Genomic DNA, 23,379 nt, shown 5'->3' on the forward strand with positions numbered 1-23,379 from the left:
TAAAGTTCGCGGAGAGGCACGTAAACGCTCAAGGAATTATTCGAACGTGAGAACGCGCTACGAGCGCAAACCGTCTAATCGCCAGTCGTGAGATTAATGTCGCGCGTCGCGCGAATATATGCCGCGATCAGTCGTTGGGATGAACGATCGCCGTACGTTCGCGTGCCGATGCGCACGCGTCTATTGTCGAAAATTAGTCGCGGCTAATTAATCGCAACGCTGCTCTCGTCGATATGAATGCGCGCTTTGATTGCCGGACACGCTCTTATGTATAGATACGTATAGAAAATGACCCGAATTCACGCAAAATTTTTTTATTTCTATTATTGTAATATTTACTCTTGAATTGAGTTATATACTTGTATGTATCGGTTTATGTTGTAACAAAATTACACCAACCTCATCACGATATTGTAATCTGACAGCTGTCGCATCCGGTAGCTATTCGAGTCAATTGCGAATCCTATCGTAGGAAAATTATTTTATATCAAACACGTGACATATATATGTGAAATATTCATAAAATGAATTACAATTATTATGATAAAAAGTCGTCATAAAAATAGCCGATGAATAATTCAGCTCTTGTCGAAAATATAGACTCGGTCTTGGAGATGTGTATCTTTTGAGAACGCTTGAATTATAAATTATTCGCGAGAGAGAGAGAGAGAGAGAGAGAGAGAGAGAGAGAGAGAGAGAGATGGAGAGAAAGAAACAGAAAGAGAGAAAGAATCATCTTTATCTTCGTAACGACCTCTCTTTCCTTCGACGTGATATCTACAAAAATAACGAATGCGATCGGAAGGGATCGTCGAACACGACGGCGTTATTAATAGCAATTCGAATCGTCCGCCGCGCGTAACGCGATTATTCTTCTTTCGCAAACGCCTCCTCATATAGCGCGAGCGTACATACACACAGTTGAGCAGCTGTATAACGGGGTACCCAAGCGCGAGGTATTCTAGAGCGGCGAGGGACAATGGACAATTAATGCACGCCATTCACTAGGTACATTCCATGAACTCTGAATTCTCGCGACGGTCTCCGTCCACGTTGTTCCAAAGTTGCACAAAGACGCGGCACGAAACGCGTCTCAGTCAACCGGGAGAACGCACACGCGCCTCCTCTTCCTACTCCCGAGTGATTTTCTTTGATTGCCGTCTCGGATGCATCCGCCAGCAATCGGGACATTGCGAGATCGCGAAAATAGAACTGCTCCTCCACTGTCTTCATCGATATGTTGACTAGCCAACGAGTACGGCGGCGCGCCTCACCGTCTACGCCACGGTGCAACTTTTATGGTTATAAACATGCAATGCATGTAACGAGGGAATAATTAATAAGATAAAATCAAATTGTCGTGATATATAGGTGATTTGTTTCGCTGGATCGGTCATTGGTTACCGCTGGTCCGTCAACGGTCAACGACGGTCACAATGCTTGAAATTTGTATGGTTTCTGAAATAATTCGAGGTAATATAATATAACTCGTAGAATGTATTAATAACATTAATGTCGCACAATTAGTTGCCCGGCAAGTTTTAAATTGAATTTTCCCGAAAAGCGTGTCAATTTTTACCTCGGTGTCTCCTCTGTCTCCAAAAAATGTCCGACAAAAACGTCCTCGATCGGATTTCGTTTCATTTCAAATGACTCGGTAGCGTATCTCTTATATAAGAGAATATGTTCGTTTTTTCTTTTGTCAGGTGCAAAATTGTCTCTCTAAAATAAGATTGACGTGCAGAGGACAATAACACGTACACGTGTTATCGCCCTCCCACGCTTCTTCCAATTTTAGCACGTACTAGATTAAAAAAAATTCTCCTTTGCGTGCACATGGCGAAATGAAGCGTGTCTATTTCTAAAGCATCACGAGAATGACGTTTAACGTCCATATTACACGACTCTATAATACTTTCAGCTGCAAGAGTGAGCGATGAAACGAGAAACGGCGGTTCTTCGACTCGAGCCAGTTTGATGCACGCATGCCCATTTCTCGACGCGCATTTCTCAACGCGAAACGCGAGAGGCTATGGTTAATACGCACCATTTACCAGCCTCGAATTTCCGCGAAAGTACGAGACTGGCTATTCGCGATAAAAGACGATTCTCTCCGCCTGTGGTACTACGTAAAACCTTTCTCTTAATTACTCGGTCTTTAGAGTCGAGTCTACTCTCGCGAGAAAGGAAGAAAGAAAGAGGGAGAGCTCACCGCGAGCGCCGCGTCAGAGAGTACAAATAAATATAACGAAAATTCCACGGCGCGGCGCGGCAGGGACAAAGAAGTAATGGAAACATCTCCGGAAGCATCTCCGGGTTCTTCTTATGTAGTAACCGTTCCTTAAGAAAACGAAAAACCGTCTTGTTACCCTTTGCGCGCGCAATACAAATCACGCGCGTTATAATGAGGCCGTTAAACAAATGAGACGGGGTAAACAGATAAGTAATAAAACAATGAATAACAAAGTGAGCTTTTCTGATATTTTAAGCTTCCACGGTGGAGAGAAATATTTGACTTGATTTCCGGGTTCGTGTGTTCGCGTCGCGTCCGTCTTGAATTTATTTCCGACGTTTTGTGAACATTCCAGTTCACTCCTTCAGAGAAAGCAAATCACCCAGAAACGAATTGAAAATGGACATGGCAGAGACCCGGAAATCAAATTAAATCAGCTTCTTAATCTTCATTTTTCAAAGAACACCCTGTGACGGCGATTAATATATTATAACACGAGAGGCGGGCGGAGAACACGCGGAGAGAGAGAGAGAGAGAGAGAGAGAGGCGGCCGTCTGTGCTCTTCGGCGCCGCTAAAGTAAACTCGCCGTTAAAGTCCCGCCTTAAAGCCGCGGTTTAAAATCGCGTTAGCCCTCCTTGTAGCGTAGAAGTCGGCGACGTGCACGTGTAACGACTAAACTGACGGGAAACCGCATAGTAAGTAGCGGCTCGGCCGCACGTGTCCAGTCTCGTAGGCACCAAGAGCCGAGCTTCGTCGACGTGCCAGCTTCGCTGAAGCGTCGTCAAAAATTTACATAATCGTGTAAAATCTATCCGGCGAGAAGTGCGCGCGCGCGTGAAGATATACATATCTGTGTGTGTGTGTGTGTGTGTGTGTGTGTGTCTGTGGGAACATGCGGCTGTGTGCCTTGCGTCTGTTTATCCTGGGAAACGCCAACCTGTCGGTATGCCGGCGTCGGCGCGTCGCCGTTCTCTGATCCACCTGAGAGAGACTCCCGTATTAATTTATACATCGACTGTCACGACTTGACCGCCGGCTAGCCAGCTTCCACCCAAATTGATGAAATGGAGACGCGATTATATATGTATATTTGGGCGACGACCTACTAATTGGTAAAGTTTCGCGAATACGTGCCTTGTCCTTGCCTCAGACGCAGGTATTCCATTGTACAGAAGGAACGTCCCCCAAAGGCTCTTCGTACCACCCGACGCCTTTTCATACGGGTCTTATGAGAAATTCTCGGCTTCTAGGCGCGGCGTCGTCATTAGCGTAAGTCGGGCGATTATAGGCGCGTCTGCTCAAATCGCAGGACGCTTAATCAGCTGGTCTTTGTGGCCGGCTGAAGGGCCTGAGATCGCCCTCAATTCGCTACGTCGCGCGAATCTTGCATTCTTAAGATCGACACGTATGCTTTCGTCGGAATTGGAGATTTAGGCGTTATAGGACAACCGATATGATGGGTCATTTGATTTTAGATAATTATTATGTTACTTTTTTTTTTCTTTGGAATAGACGAGTACCACGTAATTGCTACGTAATTGCAGTCATTTTGGTCTTGCTTCCGCCGTGCGTCAAACGCTGTGCTGTGGATTATCTCTCGCTCGAGGAATTTCAGGACAACAGGATACAAAGTGTATGTGTAATGAAACGTTTTGTTTCGCTGCTACGTAATTAGAGCCACTTTGCGAAAACGAGTTCTTTTAATCTCGACACCAGATCCGGAGATTTGCATTGCATTAGTCTTCAAAGCTCGGTTTGTCAACGTGGACATTTTTTTAATGAGAAAACCGTTGCTGCGGGAGTAACAACAACGACAACGACGATGAATTGCTTGCTTGGTACTTTAATTCGAAGTACGTGTCGTTGTGCCACACCGTAGATAGCGACGTCGCTTTATAAGACGATTTTCTATCGAACACTCACATCTAAAGACTCAGCGCGTAATTTTTTGCACGTCGCGATATGCGAATCCAATTTTCCTCCGACTATCCGCAGGCGGACTTCATCGTATTAAAGCAAATCGAACGCCGCTGCGACCGCGCCACCAGACCGTTAATTCCCATCCATAACGATGTAAAAAGCAACGAGACAAGTAGCGTTCAGATATCATGGAATTGCAATCATTTCTAAAAGTTACTTCTCCGTTCCCGGTATTTTCTTTCAGTCTGTTTCAATTGTTAAAAAATTATCAACGCTTTCTTGCGTTCGTTTTATTTTTATTTTTTATCGCGCAACTTGCAGCACATCCCTACGCCTTCGTACGTTCCAATTGTACAGATCAATGAAATTTATTTTTATTTATTTATTATTTGCTTATTTATTCATTTACCTAGATCAATGGTGCGCTTCTGTCTCATATTTATCACGTCGCGTATTTCCGCGCGTTGAACAAACGGTAGTTGCAATTTTTTTTAATTATGATGACAGGATGATGATATCGATATTCTCGTTATTAGCTGAAGCCCAGTCAAAGTAACGAAAACGTGCCACGAATTGGTGAATCGGTGCGATGTTTTCCGATAAAAAAGAAAAAAAAGAAGGGTCCGTATTCACTTCGTAACTGCATTTATAACGATCGTCAGTTATTCATTCCGAGACGAGACAGTGTCCAGAATCCGGAATCCAGAGCCGAGAGTGTCGACTTGACACGCGCGAAGTCTGACGAAATAGATCTCGGTGTTATTAATTGGACGCCATCGCTAAATCTCGCGGCGTTCCTTCTCGCGTTTGCGCGAGTGATCGCGTCCCCGAAATTTCGCCCGCTCTTTGGAATTCGGCCGTCGCGCGCGCAGTGCAATTTTCCAAATCGCAGGCTCTTACGCGAAAATAACAGCTATAACACGGACATTGCCTGCCGTCGACGAGGATGCTGCACGCGCGGCCGCGCGCGCTTCTGCGTGTAGAGGATCCACGGGGAACGTGTACATAGGAGGGACACGTGTCTGGTGTATGAACAAGAAAACCCCTCGGCGCATTGCTCCCTCGCCCGGGCCGTGGCAAGGAGAGAGCCGCGACATATTTTCGCAAAGCCGTCTCTCCTCTCACAGTTAGTACGTACTTTGCATTTATGACGTCTGCACGCCGGAATCGCGTCCACCTTAATATAATAAGAAGTACGTAGAATACGCCTCCGTAGAATTTCCCGGGATAATTAAGACACTCGTGCAACTCTCGCTCCCCGCCCCTGCCGTGGTAACGCTCCTCCTCACGCGCGAGAGTCAACGGGTGAGGTGGAAATTCGTGCGCTTCGAGTGCCGGGAAGGATCGATCGCTAACGACGTTGTCGCTTTGGTTAGGTGGTCGCGCGCTGACGACTGACTCGGTCGAAAGTTTCTTTTTTTCTTTTGTGAAAGCGAGGAGACGAGAAACGCAACGATGAGGAGCCGCGACGCGCAGGAGTTCAGCATTTTCGGCACACCCGGTAGCGAACGCACGTCCCTCCACGCACTCGACATATATCGCACAAGCTCTTTCGCCGGACGACTACCGGCTAGCGAAATCCGGCATTTTTGCAAGCTGTATTTCGTTGCGCGTTCCGTGAAAAAAAGAGGGGGAGAGGGGGGGAGAGAGAGAGAGAGAGAGAGAGCCGTTTCCGGCGTAAAATGAATAATTACCGCACTGTGAGTGAGTTAAAAGGCGGAAAGAACACGATTCGTTAAAGGAATTATCGTACATTTTAATATTTCATTCGTCTACTCGCCTCTCCTCCTTCGGTCTATCCCCCTCTTCCTTACTCGCTCGTTCTTTTTCTCTTTGTTTATATTTACTCCCGTCATCTTTTGTTCTCGGCAGTGTTTTTAACACAGCCGAGAACGCGTTCACCTTTTATCGGGATAATTCCTCCCGAAATTACTTTACTAATTCATAATTTTGACGTTGAGATATTTATGCTCTTGACGGAGATTAAGAGCTCCGCGACGAGATCGATTCTCGCCGAAGGTTACCATCGCGGCTCGCCTTTTCAGATCGCCGCGAATCTCTTCGTTTATTTTGAGAAAGATCGCAATTTTCGCAGGTAGCCGTACGCTTTCGAGAGATTTCACGGTTTCTCGGTAGAGCTACGACTATCTCGAGATTTTCCGTGGAGTTGCGAGCGAGCCGGATTCCTCCGCTCGATCCGACAGGTTGCGCTCAACGATCGTCGCCGGCAAATTGCATCGTTTCACGCGGGAGTGTCTAACGTGTGCGGCGTAGTATGAACGCTCTCCATCTCCCTTGCTTATCGATAAGGGGATCGCAGGGGAGCGAACTCTCGCTGGTCGCGGCTGAAAGATTGATTAAGGACGCCCGCTCTCGAAAGGCTACTTACGCCTGCGGCTGACTGTCCGTCGGCGCTTTAATCACCGACGAAAGTACGCCGCGTCGACGTCGGTATTCATAAAGGAGCGCGTCATGTCGCGTTCCTGTTAATCACGAGCGTGTCTCAGGAGCGTTAATCATGAATATTCAATGCGCGAGGACGTGTAATCTACGGGAGGAGGAGACATAACAATTTAAGATCCGACGGGGCCCTCCGTGGTGCGCGCGCATCTCGATTTCGATGCCGGTCGGGTGAAGTCGATTGATTCGATTTTAGAACGCTGCTTCGCGCTAACTCGATTGCAGCTTCGTCATCGCGCGACGAAATCCGCGTAACCCTGAAGCTCAGTTCTTTTCGCTCATCTTGCTGTTTCTTTCCTTTTCTCGATGTGAATCGAATGCTAATGGAAAATCGTGGGAGAACGTAATTCTCTCACGCTCGTGCAAACGCAGGAACGACACTTTTTTTAACTTCTCTCTTCTTCAGTTTTCTTTCGTGATTCGATCGATCGATCGATCGACGATTCGCTCATCGCATATTTAGTTAGGAACGGACACCCGCGTGTGTTCTCTCAACATTCACTGTTTCTCATCCTAACAATTGGCATCGCGGGCATCTCACACACGATTCATCTCTCTCGCATTATCCTCAGCCAATTTATTCGCGCACGTTAACGCACGAGATACTTACGAAATATTGACGCGCGTTCAACACGGAAGAGAGAAACTATACTGACCCGACGGTCATTTTCCTCTTCGTTCGCCAACCGGTCGCGACAACTAAAAATAAATATCCCATTCGGACCCCGCTGATACGTAATGTTTGCACGCATCGGTAGCATTATCGTGCCCGAGACTAAATATATATACGAGACTAAATATAGTACACACAGGTGACCTGGTAACTCGGGATTATGAATTATGATACCTACTTACTGCCCGCGGCGAAGCAACAGTAGCGTCAACGTTGATGATTTTCGCGGGGGACAGACGCCTCTCTCTCTCTCTCTCTCTCTCTCTCTCTCTCTCTCTCTCTCTCTCTCTCTCTCTCTCTCTCTCTCTCTCTCTTTGTTTGCATATTCGTACAAGCATAAGAAATATAAATTGTGATTTAACTTTACAATGCACTATGTGCACGCACGTACACATTGCGCATACATCGCGACCTGCATATGATACATCGGAATCCGACACAGCGCGCGATGTATTCGCGCACTATCGTGTTCTTTCCAGTTGGTTATTTCCAATATTTCTTTATTTATCTAGCACACGGCAGCTTGAAAGCGAAATAAAGTACGTTGAATGTCCGAAAGCACTAGATAAATTGTGATTATACACGTAGTATATGATCGAACGCTGCGATGTACAGTCAGACATGTGGTATGTATTATACCTCAGAAAAGCGGTATGTTTCCCCTAGAAAAGAATCAGAAATTAACCGAGTCCATCGAGAGTCATCGAGGAAACTGCAACTTGGGACAACGCGAGTATAATTTTCGGACTGCATTCGACTGCTTCGGTAGGAAAGATCTTCTCGATCGCCGATATTGTTAAGTCGAGATAAAATGTTGAGAAGATTGTACGGTGAAATAGTAATAATACATAACAATCGACCGTCAACTGCTGTCGCTTGTCGCGTTTCGGCGGAGATCCGCCGAATTTGCCTGCGAGAAGAACGAGAAAATTGACTATTACGACATAAAAGTAAGATCCGCAACAGAGACACGGTGAATTCACGAGCACGTGCTCATCCGCTCGCTCGATATTTCTCGTTTAAATCGCTTTACACTGTATCGATCTCTTACGATACTCCCGACGAATTGATGTCTTGTAATATATATATATATATACATAAAAATTGATATCGTGCGCGGAGCTGCCTCTCCGATAAGTTACGGAAGATCGATACGTACGAAGTATTCGATAGCTCGCGCGGAATATCGTTGCCATCGCTTCCCGGAAAGCCTCTCTTTCTTTCTCTTTCTTTCTCTCTCCCTCTCTCTCTCCTCTCTCTCTTCTCTCCCTCTCTCTCTCCTCTCTCTCTCTCTCTCTCTCTCTCTCTCTCTCTCTCTCTCTCTCTCTCTCTCTCTCTCTCTCTCTCTCTCTCTCTCTCTCTCTCTCTCTCTCTCTCTCTCTCTCTCTCTCTCTCTCTCTCTCTCTCTCTCTCTCTCTCTCTCTCTTTCCGGAACGAGCAGTTGTTTTTTCGCGAACGGGGAAATGTCGCGGCGCGTACTTATACTGTGCCGCTATAGCATGAGTCTCTATGCAAAACGGCTAATTGGTATGTTGCTACTGCGGCCTCGTATAAACTGCACCGCCACTGCGTTGGAATACACAATGCACTTTGACCCTCCGTGCACCGCCGCCTCCGCCACTGCTAAATGGGTCAGCCTTATTTATCGCGGGAAAATACGTTCGTGGACATCGACGGTGAAACCCCGCAGGTAAGGCCTGCGAGATCGTGCGAGAGAGAAAGAGCGAGAGAGAGAGAGAGAGAGAGAGAGAGAGAGAGAGAGAGAACGGTCGGGTGAAAAGACTCATCGCAAACCGGGCACGCATCCGGTAGTTCGACAACAGCGCAGAACATTAATCGAGAAATTGAGAAATTTTTGCCGACTGAAATAATGAAAATTAATATCGGGTAAGTCGCGGTGTTACATATAAGGATTGTTTCAATTGATTCGATTAATTACACGCTGATGAATAATTAATTTCATCGACCAATCTAATCGTACGTATTAACACGTATGACGATTGATTAATCTCGATTATCGATTAGCCGATTATTTTAGTCAACTAAGACTTTAATTGATCAATGCCCGACACAGCTCGGAGACACAGCTCAACTCGCGTTTGTAATAATTACGTTTCGAACTCTCGCTATGCACGTGTCCGTCGAGTTAAGCGAGGAGTCCATACTTTTACTTGACACATAATGCATAACGCATAACGCATAACGCATAGTATGGCGCGAAGCAACGCACATACAAATGCGCACAAGATGTTTATGATAAAAGATTAGGATATTTGTAATATGACTGGAAAAACTGGATGTATCGCCCATGTGTTTCTGATGAGCTAAGGCTAGAATATGAAAAAGACATTTTGCATGAGAAAATAAGCACCATAATATTATCGTCGATCTGAGAAATTCTAATTAGGAGTGCAATAAAGAGAATAATGCGTGCGCGACACTTCTCTCTTATGACTAACTTAACTGCGGGAGGGGGTAGGTGGTCTCGTAAATAATAACGGCTCTTTCGGTAACAAGATACTGAAACGTAAAGTAAATAGGGCGTATATTTCTGATTACATGTTATCGGGGTCAAGGGCTAGGCTAGACACTGTCGGACCGCTGTCCGCTGTCGCATCTTCCTTTGTTTTCGCGAGGGAAGAAGCTCTTCTCCTCCCGCGAGTGATTGGTCGTACCCCTCGCATGCTCGTCGTGCGCTACCACGTGTGCTTCTAGGAATCGGCGTCTAGCAGTTGTCACCCGGAATCTACATCTCGTTCAGGAAAACCAAAAATTCGCGTCTCGCTCTATACAGGGTGTCCGGAATGTGATCATTAATATTTTGTGTACTGGTAGATTGGGTGTAGCCGAGAAGAAAAGTCATGTACCATAATGTCAAATTGGCAATAGTTATCGAGTTATTAATTGAAACATGTGAGCCAATGAGCGCGTAGAGAGCGCTGAGCGGCCGCCTCTTGTCGCTTGCGCTCGCTCGCTCGCTCGTCGTTCGCGCTCGCTCGCTCTTCGTTGCGCGCGCACACCTCTTGTCGCTTACGGTTGCCTCTCGCCGCGCGAGGTAAGCCATTTTCTTATTCACAGAGCCTGTCCTGTCGCTTTCTCGTGCGCTCATTCGTTCACACATTTTAATCAATTACGGAATAAATATTGAAAAAATTGTAAAACGGCACAGGACTTTTTTAATTGTTTTAACGAGTTCTACCAGTACACAAAATATTAATGATCACATTCCGGACACCCTGTATACCTAAGATTACTATATAACCATAAAAATTCGTCCTTATGAACTTTTCGACACTTTCTGTATTATGTTTTCTGAACTCTGCTAGATCCTCGGAGCGAAGAATGGGGATGGAAATTAAAGGCTCTGATTGGTTCATTTGCTTATGCATTCTGCATTATGCGTTCTGCAAAAGTATGTGCTTCCCGCTTCATCTCTTCGATGGTGTTTGAAATGCCCGAGTCCTCTCATGCGGCAGCTAGGCGTTGACTATACGAAAAAAAAGTGTTCGAACCGTCAAATGTTCAGGAGGAGAATGCTAATTGAATCACGAACTTGAGTAGACACTTAGCTCGGTATAATTGATAGATCGTGCAAGTGAAGTCGAGGCGGGAAGCATGGCCGGAGAATGTCTTAAATAAGCCGCGATGAATCGAATGACGACGAGTTTCAGGAAAAGCGGATGTGTTAAACTTTGATGCGCAAGGCGAATAAATTCGCGACGTATCGCACAGTCGCAAGAATCGGTGATATCTCTCTCCACTTATAAACTTACACTCCGACTCCAGCTTGAGACTCGATCCAATTTCTTCTAACGATAACTTGATATTTTTCTACTTTATAGACCGCATGTCCTATGTATATATATATATATATATATATATATATTCTTACGAAGCTTCTTTTTCTCTCTCTTTCCCTGTTTGTCGCGTCTTCTTAATAGATAAATTATCGTTTCCTGTCTTGATTCAGTAGCATGGTAAATAAAAAATCACACGTTCCACCTGCGATATTCCGGGTCATCCCGCAATATACGCTTATCGTGTTATCTCTAATCTCGAAACACCGTAAATGTTATTGTAAATGTCATCCGCTAGCTCTCCTTCGCGTTACGCGCGCGAATTTCCACCAAGTGAAATCTTACAGTATGATTATGATTTGACCATTTCTCTCCCTCCCTCTGCCGCATCCCGAACAAACTGGAACTCCTATTTATCTCGAGGAAATTTATTCCCCGCCACCTCGACGCCACGTCGATGAGGGGACTCCGGTGCAATAAAGCGACGATAAGCCGGCGCGCGACATCGACGCGAGTCAACGAAATTTGCAGCTGAAACTTCGTGAAAGCGTTCGTGCATTCTCAAGCAGAGTCCCGAATCCGAACGTCTTCCAAGAGTTCTCTTCTTATCGCGCCGTCGCCGCCGTCGCCGCCGTCGCCGCTTTTCCCCGTTGCAATTGACACAATAAACGACACGTCGTGAACGATAATCGAAATAATTCGTCGTGAAAATAGGTCCAAACGACGCTACTGCGATGTTATCTCGAAGAGAAACTGCTGCGCTCCGATACCCCTGCAGCAGTTTCCATCTGATTTTATTTAGAGCTTAAAATTGAGATTTAAATACGGGATCGCTTGGATGAAAATTCGGCTCGTCAATATGCTTGATGTGTGCACGTTGGAAAAAAATCGCCAAGTGCACGAAAAAACACGGAGCTGGAATTTGGGACGCTCTAACGTTTATACATAGCGCTACATGTTTCCGCTGGCGGCTTTCACGTTCCGGTATAGGACCTCGCGCCCGCCAACGGCTAATTGGCTTCTTGTGAAAACGCACCCCCGCTTTCCCCAGTATTTGTTATTTGTACAGCTCGAAAAACTCGACAAAATGCGCGATTTGCATTTCGCCGTCACCGTATCGATCTACCACAGCTGCCCTCTCGATTTCTTAGACCGGCCACGTGTTGACGATCGAACTTTCGACCGATGCGAGGCTGACGTCCGACTGAAACAGCCAGAAAGTTTCCGGACGCGGTTTACTTGTACCTTGTTCGGATCTGTTGTTGGCGCCACTTTTCTGATTGCTCTCGGACGCCCTTGCATTTTCTTTGAGGGTACAAAACAAGTGGTACGTGCAACAATAGAACGAAAATAGACGAAGCGCGAACGAAATATATTAAAAACTATTTTCTTCTTCAAGTCGAACATCCCCGATTCGTACTTTGTTGAGCTTCGAGTGAGACGCGCATATTTTCTCGCATATTTTTATAAAATATTTCCAAGATATACATTGCTGAGAAAAATAAAATTGAAGGATCGCTTCGGATCAATTGGGAAAGTAACGAAATTAAAAGCGATGTAAAACTTTGAGAAGAATGATCGCGAAGCAATGTTCCGGAAAGCAATTTAAAAAGCTTTACTCCTCGATGATGTTCCTTCTTCAGGTGGCACAATACCCAAGTCAATCGCGATCGACAGGAAGGCCGCCGCCGCCTTTCCGCTCATCCGCACGGAGAAAGGAAGACTATTTTTTTAAATTTCGCTTCAGAAGCCTGAAGTAAAAGTTTGTTTTTTAAGATACTTTCTTCGGAATCGTGTAGGAACATTTTTTTTCCGAGCTATCGCGATCTGAGATTATCAGTGCAACGTTGCGCATGCGACTTTTTCAATTCTTCCCAGTACAAATTTCTCATGTGACCTACGAATTATGCTCAGCATCGTTATAAGCAGACATTCGCATTAAAACTTTACTACGACTGTTATCATTTTTTCTTATTTTCTCTCTTGACAACTTTTATCACTTTCCTCTTGGCAAATTTATCTATTTTACCGTATCGTTCTTTTGGTCGTTTTATTATCGTAATTAACAGTCCAAATTAGTTAAAATAATCACAAACTTCCAGACTCACAAATTTTGCAAATACGACACTAACGTAAGTCGCCTTCTACCTTTTGGCAAAAGTTTTTACGCGATGCGATGTTATCGCTCCGAGCACTTCGCCGCGGTCCTCCTCCGTTAGTCGCTCGCGAACGTAAAAGTTTGCACGAAAACATCGAGACGAAGATATAAATGTCACCAAGAGAGGAAGAAGCTATACTCGCGTATCGGCGATCGTGCTCTCGTAAGGAAATTTTAGAATGCAAATGGTGCGCTGAGAATTTTAATCCGCGGAGCAGCGCAGAAACAACATCTATAAGCCGCCACTTGTCACCGGAAAACGCCGTGGAAATGCGACGCCGGTGGAAATAGCAGACCGACAAAAACCAACTTCGTGCGTGAGGCAGATTCGAGTAAACTTTCGTACTCAGGGAGCAGCTTCCCGCGAACATTGCACGGCTGAGCGATGAAAAACGTGAAGTTCCCCGCGAATTAAATGTCAACTTACAAACAACGATGTATAATTTAACGACACTGCCAATTTATCCCCGGAAACCCTAAAAATAACGTCTAACTATCGATATAGATCACTCCACAAGCACGCAAAAGTTTCATCGAGATCACAACGAAACGACGCAAACACCTCGCGAGTGTTCCCGCAACACGCGTCGCGGACGTCACGAAAATGTCACTCAATTACCTTCCACGCTTTCATTTGCTTTTCCCGCTTTCTCCTTTGGGATGTTTTGAAGACTCCGCGGGAATAACCGTGATTATCGTGTTCCGCGAGAGGGCATCTCTCGGAAGAATGCCGATCGAATCAATGCAAACTTGGAGTTTTTCTGAACTTCGATAAGTATACGATGACCGCATGTGCAAAAGTGCGCGTTTCTTGGCGTTAACCGCGCCAAACAAAGCAGTCTCGGTGTTACCCTTTGAGGGTGGCTTAGGGGCAGCGACGGGAAGTATTCCGATCCCCCTTTTTCCGTTAAAGTTGGGAAACAACGGGATGGTATAAAATTCGTGTGCGAGCTGCAGCTTCGGTCGTTAAATATTTATGAGGCTCGGTTCTCTATTTTTTCCCTCTTCCCTTCTTTTTCCCCCTCTGTTTTTTTTTTTGTCGACCGCGCCCAAGCCGAAACTTTACAGTGGCGTGGGTATTTGTCGGTGCCCGTCCGGCACAGCATCCGGACCGACGGGTCATCTGTTATAAAAATGGCGCTACGTTATAACGGAGAGAGGGTGAGGGCGCAGGAGTGTGTCCTCGCCTCTGTTTTTACTGTCGGCACGACGATCTCGGTGATAAACGCGCTCTCTTTACCGCGACGGGCCTTTTCCATTCGACGCAGGATTTGCTAATTACGCTCGCGAGGTCGTCTCGGCGGCACGCCGTCGCTCGATTCGATGACGATGTCGACGTGTGATAATGAATCATCGGGACAAAACAGACGCCGACACGCAATGTGACTAGCAGCGCTCCAATCACGACCCTCGTTGTTGTCTCTTTACAAATCTTGGAGCCGAATAAACTTAGTTGATTGTAATTCGCAACTTTTCCCTCTTTTTTCCTCTCTTTCTCACATATAGCCACACACATTTAAAAATAGTATCGGACTTCCTGCTTAATTTTATATTCCAGGCAGAAAGATTTCAATAATGGCGTGGCACTCTCTCCTCGCCCCTCCAACCCCCTCATCGGAGCACACTTCACTTAATGGGTTGCTGACTTGGTAATTGCCAGTAGAGTACCACGTAATTTAGTCGTTCGTAACAAAGAAAGGGAAATATATTACCTCCTTTAAGTTAGGCCTCACCCTCGAGTTTAATGGAAATGCGAGTAAGAAAAATAAGCGCACACCCTGGCGCATGCGCCCGCGAACGCGATAATGGGTGTTTGCCTATGAATACAAATGCAACGAATAAAATCGCGAGTGCGTCTCACATTGCTCGTATGAAAATCACAATGGCGTAACTAACGAGCCCGCGGACTTGGCGCGGCGAGTCTGGAGAGACCCCACTTCCCTCAGAAAAGATTAGGTGGAGAGAAAAGAGAGAGGAATACCCACCGTAACGGTTGCTATTGTCACGTAAATAAAAAAAAAAAAAAAAAAACCGAGTTGCCTATTGAAATTCCGCGAGTTCTCTCGCCCTGCGCTCAGAATAATCTCGCGATACGCGAGAATCCCAGTTGCGTGCGAATCGTCGTTGTAATTTTGTGTGTCGTGCGCAATTACGCTGTCTGCTCGTCGTTGCTCGATCGTCGCCGTGTTTCGATACAATGCTGTGCAGGCATTGCCGGTAAGCGGAGGGCAGTATTTAACGTGTCAAAGCGCAGCCAATGGAGGAAAAGTCGTCGTTACACTTGTCGCCGGGCGGTACTTGTCACATCTACGACTGAGCGTGCACAGATCGGCCGACGGCCGATGCTAAACAGAGCCGGCTGGAACTGCGCGGTGGTTATTCATTGCGCTTTTCAAGAGGCGCTATATTTCTCGTCCAGTCGGGCCCGGGATTACCCGGAGTGAACAATCGAAAGCGCAGCCAGCGTGAAGGCTTAACGTCGTTAGGACAAAATATGAAATACGTATTAAGCCGAGGGTGGCTTTGCGCGTGATACATTACCGCCCCAATACCTCCTTCGTATAAATAAGAAAACGATGCGTTTTCGAAATACAATAAATTTGAAAGAAACAGCACAGAGACTGCGCGCCATTATTCTATCTAAAACCCTCCGACCTTTTGGAAGATGTATAGAACATCGATTTCTTGGATTCTCGCTCTAAATTGGAAAATTTCCTTAAATAGCTCGAATGGGCGTTCTTTCACGGAATGTAACGTCTCCGGATTGTTATTATTATTATTATTATTTATTTATTTTTCTCCGATCGCGGTAACGTTTCTCATTCGACATACTCTCTCTTCCTCTGTTTTAGATTCTTTTCTTTTATCACTCGTTATGTCCTTTTTCTTAAATTTTCAGAAAATCTGTCAACACATGATAATACTCCACGCAATAAAGTATGAATGATTCTATTCGAATTTCATGTCTCACGATGATTTACGACAGACTGAATAATGCTTGACATGCTAATTCGCTGCTCGACGTGCCAAATTTGCCAAATTGTATCAGTCTCGCGACACTCATGCTGCACTGTAACGAAAAGAATTGCGCGTACATGTCTTGTTCCGGCAGAAACGTCGCGGCATGAACGGTCAAATGCTAATGAAATTTCGTGGCGCAATGCGCGAGAAGACTCCGGCGGAAGGAAAGAATTATCAATGAACACGATAAGGGCGGTTGTGCGATGTATCACGGGTGCAGGTTAAATTTGAAATGCAAAATCTCTTACGTATACGTACACGCATGCATTAATGAGTGATTCAATGTTAATACATTCCGAGCACAAAGCAGAAGAGAGGAGATGGAGAGGGAGAGTGAAAAAGAGAAGAAATGCGTGGAAATTAATACGTCTGTAAGATCCAGCCGAATCATTTGCGCGTCTGTAAGTTTGATGGTTCGCTCGTAGCTTTTTTCACGGGTTTTGTTTTCACTCGATCATTGGGCAATCTATTATATCTGAAAAGATACGACTCGATTGTACGTTCGAAGAAGTAGGCAAAGGTTTAGAATCTTGATTGACTGAATTCAATTTCGTCCTTGAAACAAGAAGAAAAAGATAATTGAATTCAGTTAAATCGGTACCTGACGTAGAAAGTAACATAGATTTTCCAATTGTGGTATGAAAAGAGATTTTAAATGAAGGACCAACCGGCTGTAAGTAAAAAGAGGCACATTCCTCTACAAATATAAGGTTGTACGAAAGTTGACGAATGTCATTAGCATCTCCGATAGAAGTCCTTTCACAAACGCAAAATATACTTCAAAAATTAACAACGACGCGAAAAACTCGCATTATTTTTTACGAAATTATACAATAAATCTTATGAGCAGAAGGTTCTGGAAATTCGCGTGCAAACACGATAAATCTTCGAGCGGAGACCTATCTTTCGTGAAACTCGCAGTTTCCATCAAGCAGTGTATAGTACAATTCGTTCGGCTTCCGGAAATTAACTAAGAAGTTCAGTGGAAGCAGCAGTCTTTGTAATCACTTCGCCGCGCGCGCAAGAGAGACAGAGAAAGAGAACACAGACGAATTTTAGATAATTGTAGCACCCCACCCCGCCTCACGGTTATAAGCTTACCGTCTTAATCCTCGCTTACGACTGTAAGAGTCCCGCCTTAACTTCTGGAAAACGTGTAAATCAGATATTACGTAGATATTATATTTTGTTCACGCATCAATTATACATTCAGCATTCACCGCGAAATTCTACGAAATACGTATAATTTTCGAGGTAACTTCATAACAGCCGTTAACACGAAAACAATATATCTTTGTGAAGCAGAAATTACAAAATTACGCGTCCGAATCTTCGAAAATACACGACGGTGAAAGTTACGTATTTAGCTGCATGATGACTTTTTTCTACACATTTATTGAACTTCTGTTATTTTTCCTGTTGAACGTAAATGTTTATTGCCAAATAAATTCATCATGTTTTCGAGCTACTCCCTACTTTTATTAATGTTGCTATTTATAATTGTTATTTGTTGTTTATTACTCTATATATCACGTTATTTTTACCCGTACATTTCAACATAGATTAAACACTATATTATGTTCAATTATTGCCTTCAAGGAGAATTCAAAATTGTAAGTGGTGTATTTGTCTATTATAATAATGTGAAACTTTCACACACGATATTTTTAAAGGGAATAGCCAGAAAGAAATAAATTGCACTCATTCAACCTGTGTCAGCTGTCTTGGGTCAGTTACCTTTTCTCGTGTGATAAAAAATTTAAGAGACTTAAATAATCATTAAATAACCATTAAATAATCATTAAATAACCATAAATTAATCGTATAAATTTTGGCTTTAGCATGATGATATATTGATGATAGATACTATGATATATTATTCAACGAAAATTCTGTCCATATATTTTCCAAAGAGATGAGATGTATAAATATTTTTGCGCTCGCTGTGAACATGGCGAAATAATAGAATCTCCAAGAATATATTAACTATTATATCTGTTCCGCTGCACATTGAGTGATTTTGTTTTTGGCTGCACGCTTGCCGTCTAGAATTTCTTTCACTTATCGAAGATTATTAAAAGACGCACGGATATTTGATAATCCACCTATCGATAGCAACATCTGTGTATGGACGAATAACATTTCTTCCGAAATAATCGCGCGTTATCGTATGCGACAGAAATATTTTCTGCAACATTACCTCGCGGAATTTTAGGAAACCGACTGCCGATGCTTTCAAAGGGTGCATCCATAATACCGGTATTACGCTATTCCCTCGGATGCAAGAATGTCCGCTTGAATGCACAATTCCACATATAGCTAGCGAAAACGAATCGAGGTGCATTTTCGGTGCAGCCGTGTTCGCATCCTTGATATCGATTACCTTACGAAAACTCGATGATAATTACAATTTGAGGCCTTGTATAAAAAATTAATTTCATTTTCTACATAAATGTTATTATATTTTGAAAATTTATATTTATATTTTAATATACACACGCATACACGCACGCACACACGCACCCATCCATACGAAGCAGACGAATTAAGTTAGAACGAAGTTGACTGGTATAAAAATACTATTTTAGTTTCCGTGACATTTTCTCATTTTGTATAGTCGAAGCATTTTTGCATTACTTATAGTACTTCAGTTACACTTATTTAAAAACAAATTACAATCTTTCTCCTCGCAACAAGAAAAAATAAAATGATTACTAAAGAAAAAATCATGAAATGTTTCAATATTCCGCTTACAGTTATATGTGTGAATATATTATTTTACATTATATACAAATATTTTTATTTTAATTAACAAAACGTTATCAAGAAGCCCACCATAATCTCACACTATTGTCTCTATGCATATTTTCAATACCACATTTTCTCTGTCCAGAACTAGTTGCTAGTACAGGTAAATGTTTGTGTAAGCTTATTCCATTTATGCAATCTTTAGACAGTCTAATTCTATATTTCGGATTTAAATATTCATCATTATCTGTCGTAATACTGTCTGGTAATTCCCATACAGTGATACTCCCATCAGTGCCACCTATAAAATAATAATTAATGTGCGAAGTACATTATATTATATACTTATAATAAATTTCATTATCTTATGCTAAATTTACCAGAGACTATATGTTTATGGTCAGGTGTAATTGCAAATGTTATTCTTTGATTGGTATCCGATTGCCTCCCTTCCATAGAATAAAGAACAGTCCCAGGATTGCGAAGATCCCAACACAAGAATTCGCTGTTTCTCCGAACACCAGAGTATAGTTTTGTTCCACAAGAGCTGAATTCCACTTGCGTTACACCACTAGCAGTTGCAAAAACACATATTGGACCATCTTTGTATAAACCTTGAGGTACAGGAAAAAATGAGTTGTAAATAATAACAAATAAACGTAATTAAAATATATGCAAAATATTGCAGAAATACATACCAATACATTTAGAATATGAGCCAAGAGCAACGAGACCTGGCATATATGGATTCTCACGAATACATGAGACTAATCCACCCATGTTTGGGAAAGAATGTTTAAAAAATATATCGTTTGTCTGCCGTCCAGGACGATTTGTATCAAAAGTTCTCACAACATTTTGGAAGCCACACCATATCTCACTTGCTGAATTCACAAATTGAATGCTGATAGATGCTTCTATTTCGTCAACTCTGTAAACAGAGACAGCATTCAAATAAGAAGGCAAAGGTGGATATAAAAATTTTAGTTTTATAAATATTACTAAACTGGTTGTATGCACGATATGTTGCACGTAATTCTCCTGTAATTGCATCCCACAAATGAGCAGGACTCTCTTTACTAGTGCTAAGAAAGCAACATGTTGTGGGATCCCATGTACTCATAAAGGGATACCAACAAGTATCATATATAAGACCCCCTTCTTTAATTGTTAGAGCGGATGTAAAGTTGGCCTGTACAAAACTAGATGGTACTTTCTCAGAATAAAATTCTCTGGGAAGCTCATAAATACGTATCCCAAAATCTTCCGACGGTACAAGTAAACAAGTTCCATCCGGAGACCACTGACATCCTTTTGTAAAATTTTCACATGATTCTGTAGGCTGATATTCCTCAGTAGCTACATATAATAATTTTGATGCAACAGACCAATCATATTGTAAGCAAGGAATATCTGTTGATTCTGTATCTTCTAAATTTGTATTTGTTGTGTTGTTTTCTGACTTTGTGGTATTTACAACTATATTATTTTCTGTTATTTCGAATACCTTGAGATTTCTTAATTCTTCTGATTCTTTCGAATGATTCTATAATAAATGGTTAAATATATATTTATATTGGAAGAATATCCATAATATCTTTCATTTCTAATATACAAGTGTAAAATATTATTGCTTAAATATATATATTACTTACATCAGATTGTGAAGGAATCTGAAGATTAGTATTGTATGGAATTTGAGTAGCATTTAATTCCAAAGAAATTTCTGTACTCTTTGTATCACAAGAATCTTCAGTCTCCAATAATACGGCTCCTAGTTGCTCTTGATTTCCATTAATTACAAGTTTTAAGTCACTTGTATCTGAAATTTCTTCTTCATGTGCTGATGTTATCAACGAACGCGATTCCACGTCAAATTCCATTTCCATTATTCACAAATACGTATTTTCTTTCTTTCTTTTTTTCTTAGAAATTGTATATCTAATTTCTCTATACAAATGTTAAGTGCACACAAGTTTTTAAGTGAACAATCGTCGATTTTTAGAGCAACCACTTTCTGTATAGGATGCATACATTTTAAGAGTAAATACAGACGACTTCAAAACAAGTACACAGGTTATACTAGGTTAGTTTATATATATATATATATATATATATATATATATATATAACGAACAGTAGAGCCAACATGATATTGGTATTTTGTGTTGAACCACATGCTAGTGAATCATGCAGCGTTTCTATGTTAGTTACTCTGGGTATCAGCTTGAGCATCAACGTCACGAGATGGCACTCACAGTTACTTTTGTGAAAAATACTTAACTAAATTCATCACTGTTGAATAATATTTATATTACTTACTGTTTAATAACTCCTTCGCGAGATATTTGGTGTCAAATTCGTAAAAATGATAACTATAGGAAAATAATATATATATATATGTTTCATAAAAATATATAATATATTTTCTCACGAATCTATATATAATTTATTAGCTTCCAGATATTTCATAAGTATAAATATATATCTACGATATAGTAAGTCACAATATTATTGATATATTTTTCTAAAACTACTTCGCGTCATATAGTTATCATCCTTTACAATCGTACACGCTGCAAGTCGATATCGAATCGATTGTTATCGATATCGATACTTTCAAAATCGCCGCTGTTGCAACGTTCACCCTTATACATGTCCTTTTGGAGCGGATCAAGCCGTATGGATGGACGTTCGAAAAGTTTTCTCTGATTTTAATCACGCAGAAAGTGAATTCGATGTGTGAATCATCGTCGCCGGGAATGCCGAAGGTAAGTGTCATATGTTTATCGCGATGACGTGCCACTGAAAAGCCTAAAAGAGAATATCTCACGAAATAAATCACCGCGAAATACCGAACGAAGTTTCGTGTGCTTATCAGGTTATGGTAGCTCAGAATTCAGCTAGTTGCTCCCGACTCGCTAAAAAGCCAAAGTCTCGCGCGGAATTTCGTCAGATATACGTGTGTTTCGCGAACTCATCGTAACGAAATTTGATTCAATCAGTCGCGAAAAATTGAACATCTATCGGAATGGCCGGTTACAAACGCCGAGCGATTTCTATTCGACATTCCTACGTGCAGATTGTTTATCTGACTCGATTTTATTCAATCTTTTTCGACGTACGAAAGATCTCGTTCTTCGATATTCCGCGATCTTGCAAAAAATACTCTTTCGCGTTCGCGTGAAAACGATACTCTGAATATCGTAGAAAACATCAACATTAGGCTCACCGACGATGAACACGAGCTATTTCGATACGAAGCGATCGAAGTGACGAAGGTTTTCAAAAAGGTTTTTAAAAGAAACGCGTTGTGCAAATGGCGAAAGCGTTCATTTATTGTTTTTTATATTGCGCAACATGTAAATTACGAACCGGTCATTTTTGGCCGCTAGTGCCTCCAGTGCGTGAAACATCGTCTGTCCCCGTCAAAGTCGGCGATTGATAGCGATCGGTTTGCCGCGAAAAGGCGCGAAGGTGTCTAAGGCCTGATGTCCACAATATGTGCCGTAAGTTGTAAGCCGTAAGAATTGGCGAGTCACAGTCGATTGTTAGAAAAATAATCGGCTATAATCGATCAGTTCTTACGGCTTACAGCTTACAACACGTATCGTAGAGCAGGCCTAAATCGCCGGTGCGCGCCGGACGTGGTGGCGGTGCCACTGCTAGAATGCCCCGGCACAGCGCCGTGGGTGGGAGTCTCTCCGGCCCTCGGAGAGCCGGAGTGAGCAAAGACTACCCGAAAGAACCGTGCTCCACTCAGTCTGTCCGCGGTCGTCCGTCAAGCATCCATCGGCGTTCATTCCCTCCCGGTCGTCCTTTCCCTGTCGCGACTCGAGGGCCTCGTGGGGAACACACATGTCGTCGGCTGGTGCAGCTGCTGCTACCGGCTAACTCGCGCGCGCGCGCGCGCACGGCTGTCCACGTAATAAACGTTAATACGGACCCAGCCGATCGTCGCTCCCGACCGCGTCCACCGCGTGTCGCGTGTGCGCCGCGTCTTCCTCGCGATTTCCACGATCGGTTCTCATATATGAAAGTGACTCGACACGGTGACAGAGTGTTCGTAGTGCGCTCATCACGTGGCACGTCGGTCCGGTGGATGAGATGCGGTTGACGAAGTTTCTCTGCTGCCTCATCGGCCTGGCCGCCGTCGAGCTGCCGTTTTGGCACTCCGCCGATGGCTTCAACATCGAGACGAAACACTATGCGGTGTATCACAAGGAGGAGAGGTCTATGTTCGGATTCGCCGTGTCGGCGTATCGTGACAAATACGGCCGTGGATGGTGGGTTTTCTTTTTTGCTTGTTGCATTCGTAAACGCTTAGTTGTGCTTGCTGCAACTTCACGCAACCTGCCGTTGAATCTG

General features: G+C 43.3%; 2 protein-coding genes across 3 annotated transcripts in view; one reads left to right on the forward strand and one right to left on the reverse strand.

The window, feature by feature from the left end:
• Positions 1 to 18,763: 18,763 nt before the first annotated feature.
• On the reverse strand, positions 18,764 to 21,074 carry WDR79 (Telomerase Cajal body protein 1 homolog). Its single transcript, XM_011147372.3, has 5 exons — positions 20,667 to 21,074; positions 20,019 to 20,557; positions 19,710 to 19,942; positions 19,392 to 19,625; positions 18,764 to 19,312 (listed from the first exon to the last, which is right to left on the reverse strand). The coding sequence occupies exons 1-5, from the start codon at positions 20,898 to 20,900 to the stop codon at positions 19,086 to 19,088; spliced, it is 1,467 nt and encodes a 488-aa protein (XP_011145674.1). The 5' UTR covers positions 20,901 to 21,074; the 3' UTR covers positions 18,764 to 19,085.
• Positions 21,075 to 22,764: 1,690 nt separating this feature from the next.
• Positions 22,765 to 23,379, forward strand: part of if (integrin subunit alpha inflated) — a 62,790-nt gene continuing 62,175 nt past the window's right edge. For both annotated transcript variants that reach the window (XM_011147374.3, XM_011147375.3), the window contains exon 1: positions 22,765 to 23,297. In XM_011147374.3, the coding sequence (XP_011145676.1) occupies positions 23,119 to 23,297 (179 nt within the window). In that variant the 5' untranslated portion in view covers positions 22,765 to 23,118. The remainder of the gene's footprint in view (positions 23,298 to 23,379) is intronic.

Source organism: Harpegnathos saltator, unplaced genomic scaffold (assembly GCF_003227715.2).
Source record: "Harpegnathos saltator strain DR-91 unplaced genomic scaffold, Hsal_v8.6 scaffold86, whole genome shotgun sequence".
In the NCBI taxonomy this organism is placed as follows: domain Eukaryota; kingdom Metazoa; phylum Arthropoda; class Insecta; order Hymenoptera; family Formicidae; genus Harpegnathos; species Harpegnathos saltator.

Coding starts and splice junctions, on each gene's coding strand:
- WDR79 (XM_011147372.3), bottom strand. CDS start 20,900: ATGGAAATGGAATTTGACGTGGAATCGCGTTCGTTGATAACATCAGCA. Junction 20,558..20,666: donor AGATTCCTTCACAATCTGAT/GTAAGTAATATA, acceptor CATTTATTATAG/AATCATTCGAAAGAATCAGA. Junction 19,626..19,709: donor CTCATATTCTAAATGTATTG/GTATGTATTTCT, acceptor CTGTACCTCAAG/GTTTATACAAAGATGGTCCA.